At 41.0% G+C, this 21,113-nt stretch overlaps 1 protein-coding gene across 1 annotated transcript; it reads left to right on the forward strand.

Moving 5' to 3' along the window:
* The first annotated feature begins 2,278 nt into the window (after nt 1-2,278).
* On the forward strand, nt 2,279-19,024 carry LOC104372461 (serine/arginine-rich splicing factor 5). Its single transcript, XM_086612809.1, has 8 exons — nt 2,279-2,436; nt 4,619-4,757; nt 8,245-8,315; nt 9,123-9,209; nt 11,488-11,560; nt 15,416-15,489; nt 16,458-16,568; nt 17,509-19,024. Exons 1-8 carry the CDS (start codon nt 2,297-2,299, stop codon nt 17,804-17,806), a joined length of 993 nt encoding a protein of 330 aa, XP_086468935.1. The 5' UTR covers nt 2,279-2,296; the 3' UTR covers nt 17,807-19,024.
* Nucleotides 19,025-21,113: the final 2,089 nt, after the last annotated feature.

Here is a 21,113-nt window from a genome sequence, read left to right on the forward strand (position 1 = left end):
TTGCCTTGAGGCAAAAGCCAACAGCATCCTGGACTGCATTAGGCAGAGCATTGCTGGAAGGTGATCCTTCCCCTCTACTCAGCACTGGTGAGGCCTCACCTGCAGTGTTGTGTCCTCTGCTAGGCTCCCCAGTACAAAAGAGATATGGACTTACTGGATCGAGTCCAGCACAGGCCCGCAAAGATGACGGCAGGCATGGAGCATCTCTCATATAAGGAGAGGCTGAGAGAGCTGGGACTGTTCAGCCTGGAGAAGGATGGATGTGTATAAATACCTGATGGGAGGGAATGAAAAGGAAGGAGCCAGACTCTTCCCAGTAGCATTCACTGACAATTAAAACCCATGAAATTTCATCTGAACACAAGAAAACACTTTTTTACTGTAAGGGTGGTCAAACACTGGGTCGAGTTGTCTAGAGAGGTTGTGGAGCCTCCATCTGTGGAGGTATTAAAAAGCTGACTGGACATGGTCCTGGGCTATCTTGGGCAGTTGGATCAGATGATCTCAAGGGGTCCCTTCCAACCTAAATGATTTATTATGCATATTAATGTTTAAGTTATTTCCATCCTAAAGAATAATTAGAGTGCAAGAAATTTGAATGATGCCTGAATCTAACATACGATGTCATAAATGTTACTTGAGCTATTTACTGCAAGTTAAATCAGGAAATCCAGATATGACGCTATCAGATGAGGGGGAAAAATACGCAAAACAAACTGTAGCTATATTTTAAGCGTCTGGACAGTGAAGATTTAACAAGCTATGCTGCACTGAAGAAATGGATAGCAATTTTCATCTTGATCATCATACCGTGAACTGTCATGAATTACACTGTAAGAATTCCATAAAATGAGTGCATCTCGGACACTGATAAGCCAAAAAAATAGTATGCTGTACGCATATGCATGGAAAAACTGCTTCTGCCTAGCACCTCCATACAAGCCTGTTATCTTCACTAGCCACTTTATCCCACCCGAGGTTTCCCCCGGCGTCAGTGACAGCAACAGTATCGTGGGTTTATCCAAAGCAGCGTAATTCTGTGTGCCGAAGGGGAGAAAGCAGTGGTAGGCAGAGGCCGGCCGCAGCGAACTTGTGTTGGCAAGAGAACTGCAGTTGCTGAGCCAACGTGTGGCACTTCCGACGAACCCTTCGGACGTGTGCCTTTGCTCCTCCACTTGCTAACCAGCACAGGTACCCATCCTTTTGGCCACGTCTCGGTCAAAAGTCGCGGGCGGTTCAGCACGCAGTAGAACGGCTGGAGGAGGGCAGCAGGGCGGCACAGACGCATAAGCACCGCACGGCTCCACCGGCAAAGCCGTGCGGCTGCTGCCAGGGCGCCCCGCGGCAAGCGCTGGCTGCCAGCGCGCTGCGGCCCCGCAGCCTGGGCCTGGGCGTAGCAGGGGCCCCCTCGGCCTCGGCCTCGGCCTCGGCCTCGGCCTCTCCCTGACCCTCGGCCTCGGCCTCTCCCTGACCCACGGCCTCGGCCTCGCAGCTTGCTCCCACGGGGCCGCAGCTGCCCCCGCCCGCGGCGGGCGCCCCCCCGGCACGCCGCTCCCCCCGGCCAGGAGCCGCCCGCCGCCGGCACCCCCGTCCCCACAAAACTCCCGCGCACCGCCCGCTGCTGCGGGCTGCCCGCGCGCGCGCGCGGCCCCGCGCCTACACGCCCCGGCGTGCAACGCGGCCGCCCGCCAGCGGGGCGGCGCCCGGGGCCGCCGCGCGACACGCTGGGAGTTGGAGTCGGGCGTCGGCGGTTGCGCAGCATCCGTTGGGGGCGCGCGGCGGTGTCGGTGTCTCGGAGGAACGCGGCAGCCATTGCCCCCGCGGCCGGGACGAGCGGTTTCCTCACGGCCTGCAGGACTCAGCGCTCGGCGACGGTGAGCGTCCGCCCCTTCTCGGCTCGTTCGGTGGCGGGAGGGCCGGGGGAGGCTCGGGCGTTGAGTTGCGAGCGGGGCTCCCGCAGCCGGGCCCTGCTGCGGGGCGGGGACAGCCCGGCCTTTCTTGTGGCGGCGCCGGGCTGAGGGGAAGGAAGCTGCTCTCGGAGGCCGCGCTGGCGCCGCGCCGCTGGCCCGGGCGCTTGGCCGTGGGGTAACCGAGGCGCGACGGCGGCAGGCGGCGGAGGAGGACGCCGCGCTTCATGGCTGCCCGGCGGCTTTGCGGAGGGGAGGGCTGACCCCGGCTGTTTTGCTCGGAGGGATGGCTGGGAGCCGTCGGGGCTTGAAGGTGAGTGTAAAGCTTTCGCGTCCGCCGCGAAGAGCCGGCGGGGGCGATCGCCGCTCGGTAGGCCGACGCCTCGGTGATGGAGAGCCCGGGAGAGTCACCCCCGCCCTGGGGAGGCGGCGAGTCTAGCGCAGCCCGTCCCGTCTCGACTTCTCACAAAGACGAACAAGCAGATGGTCTTTCGCTGCGGGCCCGTCCTTCCCGAGTGCTGCTCCGCCGGTACGTGGTATCTGGTGAGCCACCAGTGAGCAGGCGCGGTTGCATTGTGCTGGCAACAACGCGTGAAGCTCTGTCACTTGGAGGTGTCGATACGGGTCTCCCATCCGTTGTGCTGCCTGATGGTTGAGTAAATAATGCATGGACGGATAGTTTGCACGTCTTTCTCTGTGTCTGTGACAGTTTCTCGGGCGGTCAGTTCCATTCACTCCATGTTCGTTTCCTTCTGTGGTTCTTCTCACCTTGTTTTTCTAGAAGTAAGAGCTGTATTGAACAGGGGTTATGCAGTCGTTATAATCTGTCAAATCTGTGTTGCTCTCAAAATGAGTGCTATTGCCAGAGTGACTGTTTTTACCGTGATTTAAAGTACCTAGTTACGTAAGTCTGTCTTTCCTCTCCAAAGGCCTGTCTTTCCCTTAATATCCACTGCTGGCCTTGCCAGTGCTTGTGTGGTGAGAGTGCATCAGGGAAACAGTCTTATCAGAAGACTGGCCACTCTATGAGGGAGCCGAATCAGTCCTCTGAGCTGGATTTCCATGTGGGCATAAAAATGCAAGCGTGAGCACGAAGGAGGGCACGGTTACAAAGGGCAGCATAGGCTCCTGTAGGGGAAGCACGAAACTTTTCACGTGAGAGTGATTAAATAGCCATCACCTCGGGTCATGGTTGGGGAACAGTTTAGACTAACCTAAGTGCTTTTGCACTTCTACCCCTCACACCATAAGAAGCCCTTTTTACCCTGTCTTCCCAAGTTCTGGCACTTCTCTGATGGCACAGTGAGCCTGAGTAAAGAAGCTAATCAATAGAAACCTAATGGGTGTTAACACAGAAGGTAGATCATGCTAACTCAAAATACTGCATCCGAGTTGTCTTGAACAACTTTCGTAGCTGATGTGATATGTTGTCTGTTTACTTTGTCTGCTTTACAGCCCAGTATTGTAATATAAGATCACATTGTATTTCCAGTCCGGCTTGGATTCTCTGTTTTTTGTATGACAGCAAGCTCACTGAGTGAGCCAAATAATCAATATTTTCCAGTTACAAGAACTTCAAAATTTCTAAATCATATAAATTGAAAAATTAACATACTCAAGGTAAATAACGAAGCTTCTGTAAAATGTCTCAAATTTTATAACATGGATTGGTTTTGAAAATCTGAATATCCAAAATAGCCCTTTTTTTGCTATTGTCGAAATCTTATTATAACAAAGCATTTCTTCTTCATAGCTTGATAGACTGTTAAAATAAGGTATTTTATGCTTAGTGCGAATCGAGATAATTTGATGATTACCGTTTATCTTTTGGGTGCTAATACAACTTATATTACAGCAATTCTTTCAGGTAAAAGCAAAAATTTGAGAACGTTTTATGTTGTTATTCCAATGAGTAGCTTAACAGTTTTATTCTTTTTTTTTTAAACCACTGTTAGCCCAGTAAGTTCTTCTTGGAGCTTATAGAGGGGTATTTTTGATACTCTGTGATACAAAATTCTTATTAGTCTCAACAGCAAACAAAAATATTATTTCAGGTACAAGAAGTCTTGAAGTTATATGACGGAAAAGAACAAAAGAGTTGTTGGCTGAGAGAGTTGGGGCTGTTCATCCTGGAGAAGAGAAGGCTCCGGGGTGATCTTATAGCAGCTTTCCAGTACCTAAAGGGGGCCTACAGGAAAGCTGGAGAGGGACTTTTTGCAAGGGTGTGTAGTGATAGGACAAGGGGCAATGGATTTAAACTGAAAGAGGGCAGATTTAGGTTAGATATAAGAAAGAAATTTTTCACTCTGAGAGTGGTGAGGCAGTGGAACAGGTTGCCCAGAGAAGTTGTGGATGCCCCCTCCCTGGCAGTGTTCAAGGCCAGGTTGGACGAGGCTTTGGGCAGCCTGGTGTAGTGGAGAGTTTCCCTGCCCATGGCAGGGGGGTTGGAACTAGATGATCTTTGAGGTCCCTTCCAACCCTAACCATTCTAGGATTCTAAAACAGGGAGATCTGTGTAGGTTCTGCTAGAAGTCAGTTAAGATGGGATTTCCTCACTTCTCTGGCTACAGAGAAGTGGGTTTTTAACATACCTGCTTGGAGAACAATAAAATCAAATCCTATTTAACCAAGATTTCTGAGAGGTAAAAGTGATCTTAATCACTCTGTTTTAAGATTGTTAATCTGATAAACAGTGCTGTTTTCTTTCTTAGCATCGACCTTAAGATGAGCGGCTGCCGTGTCTTTGTTGGACACTTAAGCTCACGTGCTCGGGAACGGGATGTGGAGAAATTCTTCAAAGGATATGGACGCATACGAGAAATCCATCTAAAAAATGGATTTGGATTTGTGGTAAGTGATGCCTTGTTTTCCTTTCTCTTGCTTGCAGGTAGTAGTCTTGCTAGGCTGATGTCAAGGAAAGCAGGACGCTTAAGAGAATAATAATTCTAATGGGAAATGGAAAATATTAATATACATTTCAGACTGCTTTTCAGATGTTGGGAGTACAGTTTTACCTGGTTTTGGCCAGGTTTTGTTTCAAATCTTGGTAATATTCTAGCTACATTAAATACATTGTCTGATCATAGTCTTCCATGGATTTAAATTTTATCCCTTATTTCTGAAAACATTATAAATATCCTGTTACGGCATTACAAAACTTGACCTGGAGAGAAGTTTATAGAGAACCACTTATGTTCCTCTCTCACTCCTTCTAAATGCTTGGTCATATCTCTAAATAACGGCCTGACATAAAAGCAAAGTAGCTGGCTAAGACAACAGGCGTAGTAGGTGCTTGCTGTTGGGTTTAAGCAGTGCAGCTTTTAACTCTTGTGCAGCTAAAGTTAGGTATATTCATCATCAATATACGTTCGCAGGGCGTATGTGTCTGCCAGCCTATTAAATGAAATACCCAGTTCATTGAATTTTAGTTTCCTACCACTGCTTTCTAGAGCTCTACGCGCCTAAATTATTATCCAAAGTTTTGCAGGTTCCCCAGTTGACTTAGGATCAGCTTGTTTCTTAGCTGTTATCTCTTGAGAACTGGTAATTAGCTGTTCTGCAGCACTGAGTTCGAACTGGAAAGGTTGATCCTGTGCTCACACTACAGCAGACTTCACGTGCCATTTGTTCTGCCAAGATCAGTCCCTTATGTGAAGCTATGGGAAAAGAACAAAAAAACAGGCTTTGCCCACATTAGTTTTATACGAGTGTTACTTCTTGACTCCTACACGTGCCTGTTCCTGATTGCTCTGCAGTACAAGCTACTTCTTGTTGACTGCCAGTAGGTAAATACCTGCCTCTTAAGGTCTGGAGGTAAATGGCTGATCTAGACATGAGCCTGAGTTTTAGTGTGTCCTTTCCAGTTGCTGCTATTTCTCAATTGCCTTACCCTGAGCGTTGCTCTTTTCTTGGGCAGGGCTGTTGACTCATTCAGGAACAACTTCTATTCAGCTCCTGTACATGAATCAGCCAGCCCTCCTTCCTCTCTTCTTCAGTTCCTAGGCAGTAGTGTTTTCTTTTCAGAGCTCACTAATAAGCTTGAATAATTGTCCCGTAACTCTGTCTAAAAAATTGAATTGTTCTCACGATGAAGAAATTTTTTCCTTGCATCTGAACAGAACTTCCGCCCCTTTACTTGTCATCCCGTCACTGTGCACCCACATGAGGTGCACTTCCATCATCTCGGAAGACTCTGACTGGATCCCCTTTGAGCTGCCTTTCCTTCAGGCTGAACAAACACAGCTCTCTCAACCTTGCTTTGTTCTCTGGCCTTCTGATTAGTTTTGGTGGCCCTCTGCTGGTTCCACTCCAGTTTTTCAAGGTCTTTCTTGAGCTGGAGGGACCAAAACTGGACACAGTGTTCCAGGTGTGGCCTAACAAATGCCAAGTAGGGTAGAATAATCACATCCATTAGTCTGCTGGCTGTACGCTTACTGATGCAGCCCAGGACCCGGTTTGCTTTCATTGCAGAAAGGCCACACTGTTGACTTACACTTAGCTGACTCTCCACAAGGACTTCCAAGCCCTGTTCAGCAGAGCTACACTCTAGCTGCTCAGACTACAGCCTGTTCTGCTGCTTAGGATTATTCTGTCCCAGGTGCAGGACTTCACATTTATCTTTTATTAGAACTTGGGATTCTTGTTGGCCTAATCTTTCAGCCTATCGAGATCTCTCTGTGTGGTTGTTTTTCCTTCTGATATATCTATTTCTCCTCCCACTTTGGTGTCAGCCACAAAATTGGTGAGGGTGCACTCGTTTCTGTCATCCAGATCACTTATAAATACATTGAATAGCATTTCCTTTGTGGTACCTTGCTTGTTATGGGCTGTCAGTTCATCTTTGGTTTTGGTTATTTAAAATCTGTATTTATAAAACCTCTTACAAAACCAAGTGATTTTGATTGAACATTGTTGTAGTATTAAAAGCATGTTTCATTGTGCTTGAGTGAAGTCATTGCTTGATCTTTGAAACTAATTGTATTTACTTAAATTTTGTAGATTTCAGTGCAGAATGTTTTCAAACTTCAGACCATAAAGCTAGCGTGTAAAGCTAGATAGAGTTGCAGGCATCAGTTTGTTAGAAACTAGCTGAAATCATGGGAGTTGTATATGCTTACTATTGATACTCCTAAATGCTGGGCCTTAAGGAATTTTCTCAAGGTAATCTTTGCATTATCATGCAAGGATGTGTGATGTTTGGGTGCAGAACGGGGGAGATTACTTAAGCCAGTATTGCTACTGAAAAGCTGTTTATAGTTACGTAAACGCTTTCTTCAGCTTGAGAAGCTGCTTCTCTGTTGTTCATTGCTCTCAAGCTGCAGTTCCACAAATCTTTTTTTTCTCCATCCACACTGTTAGTTCAAGCAGTCCCTACTCAGCTGCTTGTTCTCACTGCTTTATTTCTTTGCTTTCTCCCTTTGCCTCACATGGTGTTACCACAGTTGTTCAGCACATAATGAACCTACCTGGGAAGCTGATGTAGTTGAAAAACAACACTGTCGTTTTCACACCACCTCCTGCAGAAAGTGTGCTGTTTCTCATCTGGTGAAGTTTCTTGACCTAGTTTCCTGCAGAGCTGTACAAACAGCTCTGCCAAGAACCAGTGGGCTGGATAGTGGGCAGAGGCTACTCTGGCTGACTAAAGCAGCATTGCTGCCAAAAGCAAAGTGACAAATTCCATTGCAACAGTATATGGAATTGCATATTGTAGCTGATCCAGACCCTCAGGTGGCCAGTGCTGAAGAGGAGCTTATGTTTCTTACTCTTCTTACACAGGCACCTTTTGCCAGGCTAGTGAGCTGAATCTGCTCAGAAAAAAGTCAGAAGGGCTTTTTTTCTGGTTTACTCTTTCTTTGCTAATTCAGTAAGAATTGAATCTGTCCCAGAACTCTTTAAGAGGATTTTGGGAGTGCACAGCTCTCCTGCCTTTGTTTGCAGTTGATCAGCTCATGCTGTTATATAGGATTTCCCTGTATGCAGGGCTGTGTTTTAAACCGTATGGCTTGAAGTAATCCCCCCCACCTCTCTCCCAAAGAGTATTTTAGATATTTCTGTAATGAACCGGGTCATTTAATTAGTTTATTTCATATAGGTCCTGCAAATAGTGATACTGAAACAACTGAGGGAGGCAAAAGGAGTTTTCGAGGTGGAGGGAGGAGTGGCCATGAATGGGAACATCTTGGCATTTCAGTCGTAAATGTGCTAGGAATCAACTTCCTTGTTCAAAGCTCTGGCTGATACTTGCTGCAGAAATGTAAAATTCGTAAAGAAAAGATGTTTTGTATAATTTGAATATACTATGAGAGAAAATACTTTTTTATTTGTATTTTCTTTCTAGGAATTTGAAGACCACAGGGATGCTGATGATGCCATTTATGAACTAAACGGTAAAGAGCTGTGTGATGAAAGGTAAGTGTGGTACTGTTATTTCCCTTAAGAACAGCAAAAATGCTTTGCATCCAAATACGGTACATTAGCTTGTGCTCTGACATCCTTTTCTTGTGGCTCTGTGGTGGGATACACCTTCCATAACTTCAAAGAGATTCATTGGAATCCTGGCTACAGTCTTATATAAGGCAAAGATAGTTTGGCACTGGAGGAGGGATGGTTTGCAGCTGGGCTGTCTGTTTTCTCCACTTGCACTTATTTCTCCTTCAAAACTAACTCAAGATCTTGTCACTAGAAATATTAGTAAAAGTGAATTGAACTGATTTGTTATTTGTCTATTTATTGACTTCTGAAAATAAGTTGATGATAGCCTCTCATCATTTGGAGTGTTGCCCTTCAGTTTACAACGATGTGGACTATAGTCATTGTATGTTACAGGAATTTTTATTTTGATTGTGAAAGCTGGCTTTAGGTCATTAGGTTGTAGTTAACTTATTTTGGTACTCTTTTCCCTCTGTGGTTACTCTTGGGTTCTGGTTGAGCAAATTTAATTGTTTCAATCTGAATTACAGACCCATGACAATTTTCATGAGAGTCTGAGGGAGATGAATGAGACAAGAGAATACCACTGTTCTGGCTCTTTAAGGAATGCCAGTGACTGTGTTATAAATCATTGCTTTCAAGGGCAAGGTAATTCTTGTTCGTGCACATGTGCTTCTAGTTGCGAAAGATTTAAGTCAGTGTCAAAAGTATTTCAGTGTAAATACTTAAGTATAAAGTTTGTGTTTTATTTTTTGATTGCTTGTTTTGTTTTGTTCCTATCGTAAGGGTTACAATTGAGCATGCTCGAGCCCGAAGAGGAAGGGGCAGATTCTCACAACGGTTCAGTTATTACCAGTCACAGAGTGGATCTAGGTAAGTGGTCTGGACTGTTTCCTACAAACACCGTTACTGAAGAACTGTAGTGAAATATTGTTTTCTTCTTGTGGTTGGAGTTAGGGATCCAGCTCTGTTTCCTTGCATAGCTTCAAGAAAGAAGTTTTACGTTCTCAAATCTTGAGTGTCCATTGCCATTATTTACCTCCTCTGGCTGAGGAGAATGTGGATTTTTAAAGCAGTTTAACTGGTTTGCAGAGGTTCACAAACCTATTATGAAATGCCTCTCCATGTTGTAGGCACGACGTTGGTCTTGTTTCCTACTGTTGTGTGAATGATGCGAAGGAGTAATGCTGCAGCTGGATTGGCTCTTTTTAACATTAAAGCAAGAAAAGCCAGAGCTTCTCTGTTGAGGCTTTTGTCAGTAAACAGAGCTTACATGCTATGTAGAATTATTGTAGAGCAATAGTTCAAGGTATTTACTGTCTAACCAAGCTTTCACTTTTCTAGTTGTATGGTTATCAAAACGCTTTCTTCACCACAGCATACAAAAGGAACTATTTGAGAAACAGTGCTAGGGCACGAGATACTAGCATGTGCAGAAGTGTTTAAATACAAATTGACTAAGTTTGCTGACCGAGCAGGTGCCTTGGTGAAGGAGAGCCTCTGTCCAACAATGGAATCTGAAAAACAGGGCGTAGCTCATATCTAGAATACCTGTAGTGGACATACGGTATTTGTGGAGTTGTTCACTTTCAATTATTTGAGCCAGTGGTGAACCTTGTGCCAGCTTGGAGTTTGTGGAAGTTCTGCAGATTTGCATATATTCCACCAAACTACTGCACATACGTCTTTGTACTTTATATCTACCTGTGTGAAGTAAATATGTATCAAATTATTTACTCTATAGAAGCATTCATAGCTGTGGCCTATGCAGAATAGAGTTTGGAAGAAAAATGAACACTTAACTGACATAAAGCTCTGCGTTTGTTTCAAAGTCAGAATTGCTGCCAGTTACAAACCAGTGTCTGGAGCATCTAATTTGCATATGCAAGTATGCTAATTAGATTGTTTTTTCTTTAGTGGCAGTAACCTTGATGCGGTATAATTGGTCCGAGGTCCAGGCTAAAAGTGGACTTTTAAAGTAGGAAGTGTGATTGAAGGTCGTGGGCATCTGACGTTGTAGTCATGTTCATGACGTCAGACTGCCGATGCCAGACAGGAAGAGACTGCGGTTTACAATAATGGAAAAATGAGACTCAGCCTGCCAGTTTTGGGACTCTGGGACCTCTGTTTAAATGCCTGGAAGATCTGGATGTTCTGAAAAAAATTGGGACACTTTGAGGTATGCACTGAAATGAAATTGCCTGTGCTTCAGTGTACAAATCAATACACACAATTTAGGATTATGTTTCTGTGGGAGGAGGAGATGAGAATAATTTTCTCTAAGGTCAGTGTTCTTGATTCTTGAATCTTTTTATAGTAATACAAAGTAGTGCCATTGTTAGAATCCTGCATTACTTGCCAAAAGTCTGGCATACCTTTTTCCATAGTTCTTGGATCCTTTTGGATTCAGAATGACTAGGATTGGAAGCAGAAATCTGCAAGGGCATTACTCTTTCCAGATGTCTTACTCTTCCGTATAAACATTTTCAAGCCACATTTTCATTTTTGAGAGGGTCTTTAATTTTTGGTTAAGTGAAAAACATTGGCTTTCATTCAGGAACTGTAAACTGCCACGCTTATTTCAGGGCAACCAGTTAACTAGCGCTCATTTTAGTAGAGTATTTCTACCCACAAAAATATCTAATATAGGTTATGATGGCATTTATAAATATTAACAAGTGATTTGGAATTTAGAAGTATGAACTAAGATGCCTTGAAATTGTGTCTTCTATCTCCCTGACATGAAGCAGAATTTATCCTACTAACTTAAAAAAAATGTTTAAAATTTCCCTGTACATGAATATTCTCCAAAACTGTATGTGTGAGCCAAGCCTGTCAAATACCAAAATTAGACTAATTCTCTTTACATTATTTTCATTCTACTAGGCACTTATTGCAGTGTATCTAGGAAAAATGGCAGCTATATTGACTGCTATGGTATAAAGTCAGAATCCTTTTTAATCCCCCTGTAGCAGCTCTCTTCTTGTAGTGGACTCATATTCTTGACTAGGGAGAATCAAATCTGCAGTCCAGCAACAAGGAAAATACTTAAATCTCACAGCAAACTGTAGAAAATATCAGATTTCTTAATTTCCAAATTCCTTACACTGGAGACTTTTTCTTTTTTTTTTTCCCCTCCGAACTCTTCTAGCCGGTATGGACCTCCTGTTCGTACTGAACACAGGATCATAGTTGAAAACCTTTCATCCCGTATCAGCTGGCAGGTGAGTTTATCTTCTTTTTTTACACTTTATTTTCCTACCCTGTAAGTAGACTGCTCTCAGCCTAATTTCTTAATAAAGCCATCATAAATATTTAACCTGAATAACAAATAAGCAAAAAAGCTGCTGTGATTGCTAAAAGTTAGCATTCAAACACTTGAAGAAGTCTTTTGTTTCACAGCTGTGCAAATAGTTCTATAACTAGATTTTGTAGTTGGGAACGGATTCTTGCTTACTTGTGTTTACCAACTGATAAAACTTTCGAAGACTCTGGATTGTTTCTAAATTACTGAAGCATAGCATCCATTCAAACTGTGTCACTCTTTTGTATTGTTTCATCCGGAAGTGCATGCCTTTGTTTTGAATGAAATTTATGGTCTTTTCTTATGTTTTGCAAAATATTTTTGTGACATGATGGGTGATTGAGAAGTGTGGTAATACGTCATTAATAAAGGGAATCTTAAGCAAGCTACTGTGTAAAGTATGCTTACTGTAAATATTTTTTTAAAACCCCAAAATTTCAGTAATTGTCTTTTGAAGCTTTCTTAACCACCTTTCTGTTTTTTTTTTCACCCCTTGCTAGTACTTTGCTAATTTTTAGCTGACTTTCAGCAGAATAACCATATAATCAATTCCTTGAGTTGTGTTCTGTGTAGTATGCAGTCTCTAGAAAGTTTACTTTTTAAGGGTATAGCAATAGGTGGTGTTTACAGAAGGTGAGTGAATAGTGGAGTTTAGTCTTGTTCATTAACCTTTATATTCTTTGAATAAAGAGACTTTAATTAGCGTAGTGGAAGATGCAGTAGAACATGTTGAATGTTGAAAGTCTTGGTCTTGCAGCTAAATCCGCATGAGGAGGCTGTTTGGCTTGCCTGGAGCACTGCTGATGTGTTTCATAAGAGCTTGGGTACAGTCCATGCAGATAAAATGGTTGAACTGGGTTTGTTTATCTTCTGCATGACCGGTTCAAAAGGTTCCTACTTGTACAGTTGTGTTAATTATTGAATAACTGAAAAAACAGATTCTGAGTTGATGTGATGAGCAAGTGGATTTCATCTAAATATCTTCTGGGTATGCTATGCAGTTATGTATATCAAGAATTGTTATAAAACACAGTGCTCGGAAACGACAGTAGGGACCACAGAAGTAAGCTAGAACGGAGTGTTAAGGAGAGTAAATCCTATAATGCTGTTTAGTGTTAAATTCATAACTTGGAAAAAAAAAGTGTTTCTGTAACTTTCTTTTGCTTGTAAATATTTATAATGGCTTTATATGTACTTACCATTTTAGACTGAAACTCACCCAATTCAGATTTCATACTGATGAATCTTTAGGATTATAATTAAATGTTTTAATGACTCTCTTAAATATATGATAAGTTAGCATATGAAACTTTACTTCTTGATACCTGCCTAAATAGAAATCATTTGAAGCTAACATCCATATGCAAGCTTCATTTAGTTTTGAAGCTGTGCTGCTTTGATACTGACTGTAGTGTTTTAACTTCTTTTAACTATGCGGCTTGCACAACGATTAAAATAGCTCATACATTAACAGTAATGGCATTATTCTTCCTTTCTAACCCCTGAGCTTCTGGCAAGCACAATCAATACGGAAACTTGCTCTAAAACTTATGTGCATAATTTCATCTTTGGTGTGTGCGGGCCCCCATGCTTTAAGGACTTCTGTCTTCTTTAAATGTTATTGTGTTGGCATATTTAAAAAAACCCACTAAAACAAAACAAACAAACCACAAATAAAATTTGTGTTCAGATCAGTTTCCTCAAATCGTTGACTATATTATTAATATAATATTAATATTATATTATTAATATAATTCTAATAATTATTAATATTATTATAATTAATATTATATTAATATATAATAGATAAGTAGTAGACAATTGTCAGAATTCTCCTTGTTTTAGCAAATACATATTTCTGCATGTTCAGAGCTTTCCAACCACCCTCATTAGTTCTTCAGCATCTGTGAGTTTTCAAGCAGCAGGGAGAAGTAGATCTGTGTTACATCAAGCTGTAATTTTTGATACATGTTTTCCTATTTATAATTGTCCTACACCTTATTTTCCTTTGCTGCTTAGGACAACAGAGTATTCTTGTGCTTTTTAAGGTGAACCAGAACAGTAAACTTAGGATAAAATTTGTCTGTTCCACTGGTTAAGTAAAATCAGATAAATTTAAATCATTCCCCTGGTAATAGCAAATACTCTGTTGAGCTTTTATAGCACACGCACATTTACTCTGTTTTGAGCAATAATGTTGGCATCTTAATCGTGTTGACATTACTACTACCAATGATATTTTATGATGATGGTCCTGAGGATTCAGCGTATAGTGTGGCAAGTCTGTGGAGGCCTCAATTTTAAAGCCTAAAGTTACTGAATTGGAAAATACGTTGATTAACGTTTTCAAACTTCCTTTTGACTTACCTGATTTGGTCTAGTTAAGCTCCTTTTGACTTGAGCAGAGCCGAAATTTTGTTTGTCTCTAAATTGGAATAAACATACTGAGGTGGAAGTATTACTTTTAATGGTGCTGTAGGCCCATTTTCCATTTAATATTAAGGTTTCTTTGGTTAAGCACATGTGAAACAAGGAAAATACCTACTAGTTTGCATATACCAGTTTTCAAAACAAAAGTATTGAATTTAAATTAAAAGATTAGATAAAACTAAGCCTTCTTACAGTCTGTGGAAAATGTTCTGAAGTTTTTCTTGGCTTTTTGTTTTGTAGTCTTCTCTTCCTTAAGCATATTTCTAACCAAGTGCATTTTGAACCTCTTCTAACAACCTTGATTTGGTTAACTCTCATCTTTCTTGTGTGGAGGAAAAAGAACCAAAGATTTGGGGGTTTTCTAGTGGCTGAAATTAGATCTAGGGTTTGGCCTGTTTGAATTTTCCTTTTGGTTCCTATGACACTCCTGTTTTTGGCGATCTAGATCTTGGTTTGCCTGGGTTTGATCTCGAGTGGCTAGCACAGATCATCCTCGGGTTCTTTAGCCACTTCTGGAGACTATGTCCAGTGCTTTCAGGGCCTCTGGTACCTCCGTGAAGCATATTGCTATGAGCCATCACTCTGCCTTTCTCATGTAAGAGAGTTCCTCTTGGCCAGCTAGGTATTGGACAAGCAGCTCTTTGCTTAAGGTACCTTCTTATGTCATCTGCCACTTGTGGCATGTTGCGGTAAGTAGTCTGGGATTATAAAATACCAGATACTGTTTGGTAAAACTTATACAAATGTTTAGCTTTTAGTGACCTTTTACATTATTTGTTTGTACTTTATTCTGTTGCTGAGCAAGTAATTTTACAGTGTCTGCATGTTTAGCCTCTATTAAGTTAAATACAAGGGTGTCTATTGACGTGGCACTGTAGTGTGACAGATACTCAAGTGAAATATCATTAATAATTTTACAGAAGGAAAAAAAATTCTTATATAGTAATTACACCTTTTTGCTTTTAATTTTGCTGTGAAGTTGGGGGAGGTGAGCATATAAAATGAATTTGTCTACATATATTGGATTGTCATTTAACTGGGATGTTAGTCATGAAAATTTGCATTTAATACTACGTTGCTTTTCATCTGCTATAGTTCTGGTTTCAGTGCATATGTCAGTATTTTAAGAATTGCATTTTGTTTTCGTAACAGCTGGTTTGGGGATGCAGGATTATTTAAAAATCAGTATTTTATTCCATGTAACTTTTAAAAATTATATTTATTTATATATAAAAATGTAAAAGCATCAAGCAGTTTTAGCAGAGAAAGTTTTAGAGGGTATTATTTACTGCTAGCTGACTCATTGGTGTCCTGTTTAAGGCTAAAATGTTAACTTTTGCTGTAGGACTTGAAAGATGTCATGAGAAAGGCAGGGGAGGTCACCTATGTGGATGCACACAGAAACAACAGGAATGAAGGGTAAGTTCATTTTGTGTCTAAATCTGTATGATAACTGAAATTGTTAAAGGCGAGATTATTGTAATATAAAAGAAATGAAACATAAATCTGTGGTGTGGCTTAGATGCTTAAATATCTCTGATTTAAAAACAATCAAAAAAAACCAAACCACAAACAGTCAGTAAGTAGGAGCTCAGAGGAGGTATTGAACTCAGTCTCTACACTCTACCATGACAACAGTGTGTCAAAGCAGAAAGGGAAGGGAGAATACCTTTCAACAGTTCAGTTCTGCTCAGTTCTGCTGTCTTTAACTTAGAGTTATTTATGTATAATCATTTATGATCTGACTCCTGAGGCTAAAATACTGCCTGTCTGTGGCTGCTTTGCACTCGTTCCATAATCAAAGCCATGGGAAACGAACATAACCAATCTCCATACGGAATACCTAGCTGCCTGCTCTCCGTTCTTAATTCTGCAGACTACAAAGGTCATGCACAACAAGGCAGGAGAGAGGGAAGTACGAATGAGAGTGTCTGTGCTGGCCAAACAGTGCTCCAGGGTCACTGCAAGCAAATGCAACTTAGTTTTGAAGGGAAAACAAATCAAAAAAACAAAGAGAGGATTTTTCTGTTCAATGTTAAAAATCTAAATAGGGCTGGAGAGTCTTCAAGTTTCTTTTGTTTCTTGGACAGCTTTAGAGAGCAATTTAGTGGAGGACTGAAAGGTATTTCCTCAGCTGGTGCAGGTTTGTCTAGCTTCTTGGATTTTCTCCATCTCATTGCAGATGAGAGTTCTGGTAATGTTTAAGGATGTGAAAGGTATGGATGGCTAAGACTGTTAGTGTCATATTTTCCTGTTAACCAAGTTAAAAATTAGCTTTCAGAAGATAAAACATCAAGCTGTGAATCAACAGAGTTAAAAAGGCACAAATTTGTTCTCCTTGCTTTTTCAATTTCTCTGAAACCTTTTTTTTTTCTGATGGTATACAGGGTTGTGGAATTTGCATCTTACAGTGATATGAAGAGTGCACTGGAAAAATTGGATGGCACTGAGCTGAATGGACGCAGAATTAAACTGACTGAAGATCACAGAAGGCATAGGTATGTCACCTGACCTGATAAAATTCTGCTGAGGGCATAGATTAGTGTAGTATCGATGCCAGAGTTTTATTATCTAATTCTTTGGCCTCAAGCTAAATATCACTGCGCAGAACCACTTTCTAGCAGTGAAAACAGATTTAGATAAGAACTAACTTGCTGAAAACAGGGTAAATAGAACACTCTTCAGAGTAAGGAGATTTTTATTTTTAAAGATAAAACTTGATATTGAAATGAAAGGACTTTTTAAAAAACTATGAATTTTGGTATTAAAAGCCTTTTAGTTTAATGGAAGGCTGCTTCACGGTCCTGTGAAAGGTCTATCAAATAGTTGCGAAAACCAACTTTTTCATGAGGATAAAAGAAAATGTTAGCTTGCTTGCATTATTCTATTTAGTCATTAAAAAAAAGTTAGATGCAGCTCTTTCATTGTCCCTTTTAAAATAAATCCTTTTCTTTTAATGAGAAAAGGGACACTTAACTAGAGAAGGTGTTAAACTCTCAGGCCTTAAAGTGTGCTGGTGTTCCATGCATTTAGAGACGTTTTTAGCATCTTGAAAGACACCCTAGCTAATTTACATGGGTGTTTCTATAGAGAATAACTACCACAGGTATGAATTTTAATTTCTGTGCTTTTCTGGCTAAATGGCTAAAAGTTTGTTTGTCTCCTCTCAGCAGGGGTGGGGGGAAGTCATCTTTTATTATTAGGCAGTTCATATTTTGCCAAGCTAGCAGAGAATGTCAAGGCTAGCAGGAGCTGAGAACATACTGTTGTGATGGAGCATAACAAATGTAGCAGCACTCTGAAATAAGTGAATGCTGTTCACAGTGCAGTCAGATGTTCACATGGATGTGCTGTGCACACAAAGTAGTTGAGAATTTAAATTGAGTGTTTTAAATTCAGTAGGAGTTGAGACTACAGCTTTTAATTGTGTTTCTCTAGAAGCAGATCTCGATCAAGGAGTTACTCAAGATCTCGCAGCAGGTCCAGGTCTACAGGATCTTCCAGATCGGACAGCCGGTCCAGGTCCAGGTCAAGATCAAGGTCCAGGTCTAGGTCTAGGTCTCGTTCTCGATCTCGGTCCCGATCTCGATCCCGGTCTCGTTCTCGCAGTCGTACACCTAAAAAGAGTTACTCCCAGAAAAGTCGCCGCTCCAGCTTGCTAGCTTCTTCCCCGTCTCCCTCTTCTTCTAAAAGAAAATCTCGTTCTAGGTCGAGCTCTGCTCACAGCCGTAGTTAACCTGCCCTTAGAGATGTATTAATGCATTTAATTTGATTCAAGTTTCTTGAAGACTTGAGACAAATTATACATGAGAACTGGGAGGGGAGGAGTTAACAAATGAAAGGGTAACCTCCTCTTAATTGCCAAAGTGCCTGTCATCAAATAGGCCGTCTCTGTGAGGAGAGGCTGTCAGCTTTCTCCTTTCAGTGAAGTCTGGAGTGGGAAGTCTTTTTTATTTTTTTTCCTTGCTATTAGTAAACATTTCTATCATAGATATATTATGTACACATAATGCTTGAGGTAATGGGATGAGACAATATGCTGCTTTCCTCCCTCTCTTGCCCTCCAATTTCCCCTCCACCTCCAAGGCCTTTGACTTCCAAATTCTACATTAGCTTTTGTCCTTGGTATTAAGTCCGAGAGCAGGAAGTATAGATTTTATTCCTTTAAGGTTCTGTGGCTACTTTTCTGTGTGAGGATGAACGGACCAGCTGAATTTAGTTTAGAGTTCACTTTTTTCCCTGTTGCTTGGCTTAACAGACTGTTTAAATTCCAGCTCTAAATGACCTTGATAATATGTTTGATTTGAAACAGACTTGCAGGAATACACATTGGTCAGTGGAATATTGCTCATTTGCATAGTGAATCAAGGCAATGTTAAGCAGTAATGAAAGCTGGAATTTCCTGTTAAAATGAGATGTACCATCCAGCTGTCAGGATTATTGGGAATCCATTACAGTAATTTTCCAGTAATTCAGTAGTATGTGGTATTGTATGTAGAGGCCTTATTTGACAGGTGACTCCATAAAACTGCACAGAAATGTCAATATGCATGTCCATGTTTTTGATGTTTATAAAAGTGACATAGCTTTCATACTGAAAAGTATGATACTCTATAATGTGTGTATGACCAGCAATAGTGTTGATGGAAAGGAAGGTTATTTTAGTAATGACAGCGGAAAAAAACCCCAGGAAAAGCATAGTCAGTTGTGACAGGAAAAGTTATTCATGTTAAAGCATAAAGAAGGTAATTTCTTAAAATCTCCTGAATGCACAGTTGTTTTGATAATAGAAATTTCCACTGCAAATACTGTTTGTTCTTATAATTTGGAATTTGATTTTTTTTTTTAACTTCTATATCGATAAAGAAGGGAAACATTTTTGGAAAAATATGTAAATTAATCCCAAAGTCTTACATGTGTTTAAATGTACCATTCCTAATAAAATACAACCTTTTTCTGGCTTATTTTGTAGTTTTGTTAAGTAATCTTACTGTTGCTGTTGTTCTCTTCATACAGTCTTGCAAACATGATCACAAGGAAATTTATTTAAAGGTGTACCCATATGAAAGCAAGCAAAATGTAAACTGGAAACCAATCATGAAGCATGAGTAACCAGATGCTGACTAATAGGAGGACATGATAGGATTTTACTGTCATGGGCATCGGTGGCTGTTTGAATGGATGGCAAATAGTAGTCTTTCTGCGTTTCTTGCAGATAGATTTGTGTAATACCTTCTTGTCCACCAGCTCAACAGAAGAGCCAATAACCAGATAGCCATAGGTGTTGGAATCTTCCTATAGGTAAAATAATATGTCACTTTTGAATTACAGTTCCAGAGATTCTTACATTGCCCACACTACTTCTGTGCGTTTAAGGCATCAAGGCTGACACCCGTTCTAGAGCAAGTTACTGCTAATGATGTTCTTTGCATGTTTGGCTTTGCTATCTGAATATGGTAGCAGTTCAGAAGGAATACAGGGAACAAACAGAAATGACTTTGCAGAGGAATCCTACTAGATATGACTCTTGGGAAAGCTGGGGTATGCTCAGCTGTGTTGAATGACAGTGTTGCTTGCTTTGGTAAATTTGCTAACACTACCAAAAAAACTCCCCAAAATCTCCACTGCCTAGCCTTTGAAATTGCACCTTTGAAACTGGCAAGTGCAATATCAGAGACCTTAAATGCTTCTGAGCACAGCATGCTTACCTTGCAGATCGTTTAAGTGTAGAGCTAATGCAGATCTTGTGGATTTTAATAATTCTTGATTCTTTATTGTACAATGTCATTTCCCTTCCATTATTTTCTGTTGATGATTCAGTAGGCATTGGCAACAGTAAGATGAATATAGATCAAAGAACCAGCCTCCCCTTCCCCACCAAAGACTTTCAGGTTATAAGCAGGTTTATATAATCGTTGTTGGGATTGCAACCATAAATACATACAGCTTATTTCTGAACCTAAAGCCCGGTGTACCTATAGATTTGTGTTGCTATTAATACTGGTTAGAAGTACAATTTTTAAATTTCTTTTAAATTGTATAGTTGAACTGATAGTGGTTTAGTGTAGAAACACCTATGACACTATTCTGTGCTGGCATAGTAGCGGTTTAAACATCTCTGCCAGCACAGCTGCATTCCAAGTGAACTGTAGTACTGATTTCTAAATGTAGCAGCAGGTAACTAGGGACTGCAGATTGTGGGGTGGTGTTACCAATGCAACAGGACACGATGGAAACAGGCCTCTCACTCATTTTTTTACATGTTTTTCAAGGTGGCAAGCAGTGGCTCTTTGTTGCCCTAAGATACACAAAGGTGTTTAGGTGAGGAAAAGGTGAGCTTTTGAAATACTAAGAATAGTAAATCTGATTTTTCTCTGGGGAAAGATTTGTTTGTGGTAGATGTGAACTTGGCAGCTTTCTGAATATTTATTTGAAGGAAAAGGGTAGGAATCTGTAGCAGCTAAAACCAGCTTCCTTAAAAGAGAGGTTGAGTCCCTGGTTACTCAGCTCTTAGTTGTTTCTTTTGGTATATTAATTTTGATGCCTGGAGAAAAAATGGATTTTGAAGCCCAAATTTTTATTTATTGTGCTCAAGACTTTTTGCCATGGCTTTTTCCGTTTTGCCAAAAAAGCTTAAGCCCTTCAAATGTACATGGAGGAGAAGGCGGGTGGTCTGATTTCCCTACCCCCTCCCTCCTTTCCTGCTGTGTCACCACATTTTTTTCATTTTTTTTTTTGCTTAAAAAGGATGGACTGAATAGCAGATTGGATTTTTTTTTGCCTGTAGGGGTAAAAAAAAAAAAAAAAAGGACCCAAACAAACCTCAAGACTATCGTATCAGGAAGTCCCAACAATTTTGAGCAGATTTCAAAGCAGCACAGCCCTGTTTGGCACACGGTAGAGTTGGAAATTAAAACTACATTTTTCATTGGTGTTTAAAGTTTTTACCTTACCTCACATGTAAAATGAGCTACAACTGTGTACACTTAATTAATTGTTTCGATGAAGGGTAACTCATTGTGCCACTCTACGTTGGTCATGTC

This window comes from Tauraco erythrolophus, chromosome 6, assembly GCF_009769465.1.
Source record: "Tauraco erythrolophus isolate bTauEry1 chromosome 6, bTauEry1.pri, whole genome shotgun sequence".
Taxonomy (NCBI): domain Eukaryota; kingdom Metazoa; phylum Chordata; class Aves; order Musophagiformes; family Musophagidae; genus Tauraco; species Tauraco erythrolophus.

Bases quoted from the DNA above. Each gene is read 5' to 3' on its own strand.
- LOC104372461 (XM_086612809.1), top strand. From the start codon at position 2,297: ATGGAGAGCCCGGGAGAGTCACCCCCGCCCTGGGGAGGCGGCGAGTCT. The intron at 2,437-4,618 runs GTACGTGGTATC...TTTCTTTCTTAG, and splicing joins TCCCGAGTGCTGCTCCGCCG to CATCGACCTTAAGATGAGCG. The intron at 4,758-8,244 runs GTAAGTGATGCC...TTTTCTTTCTAG, and splicing joins AAAATGGATTTGGATTTGTG to GAATTTGAAGACCACAGGGA.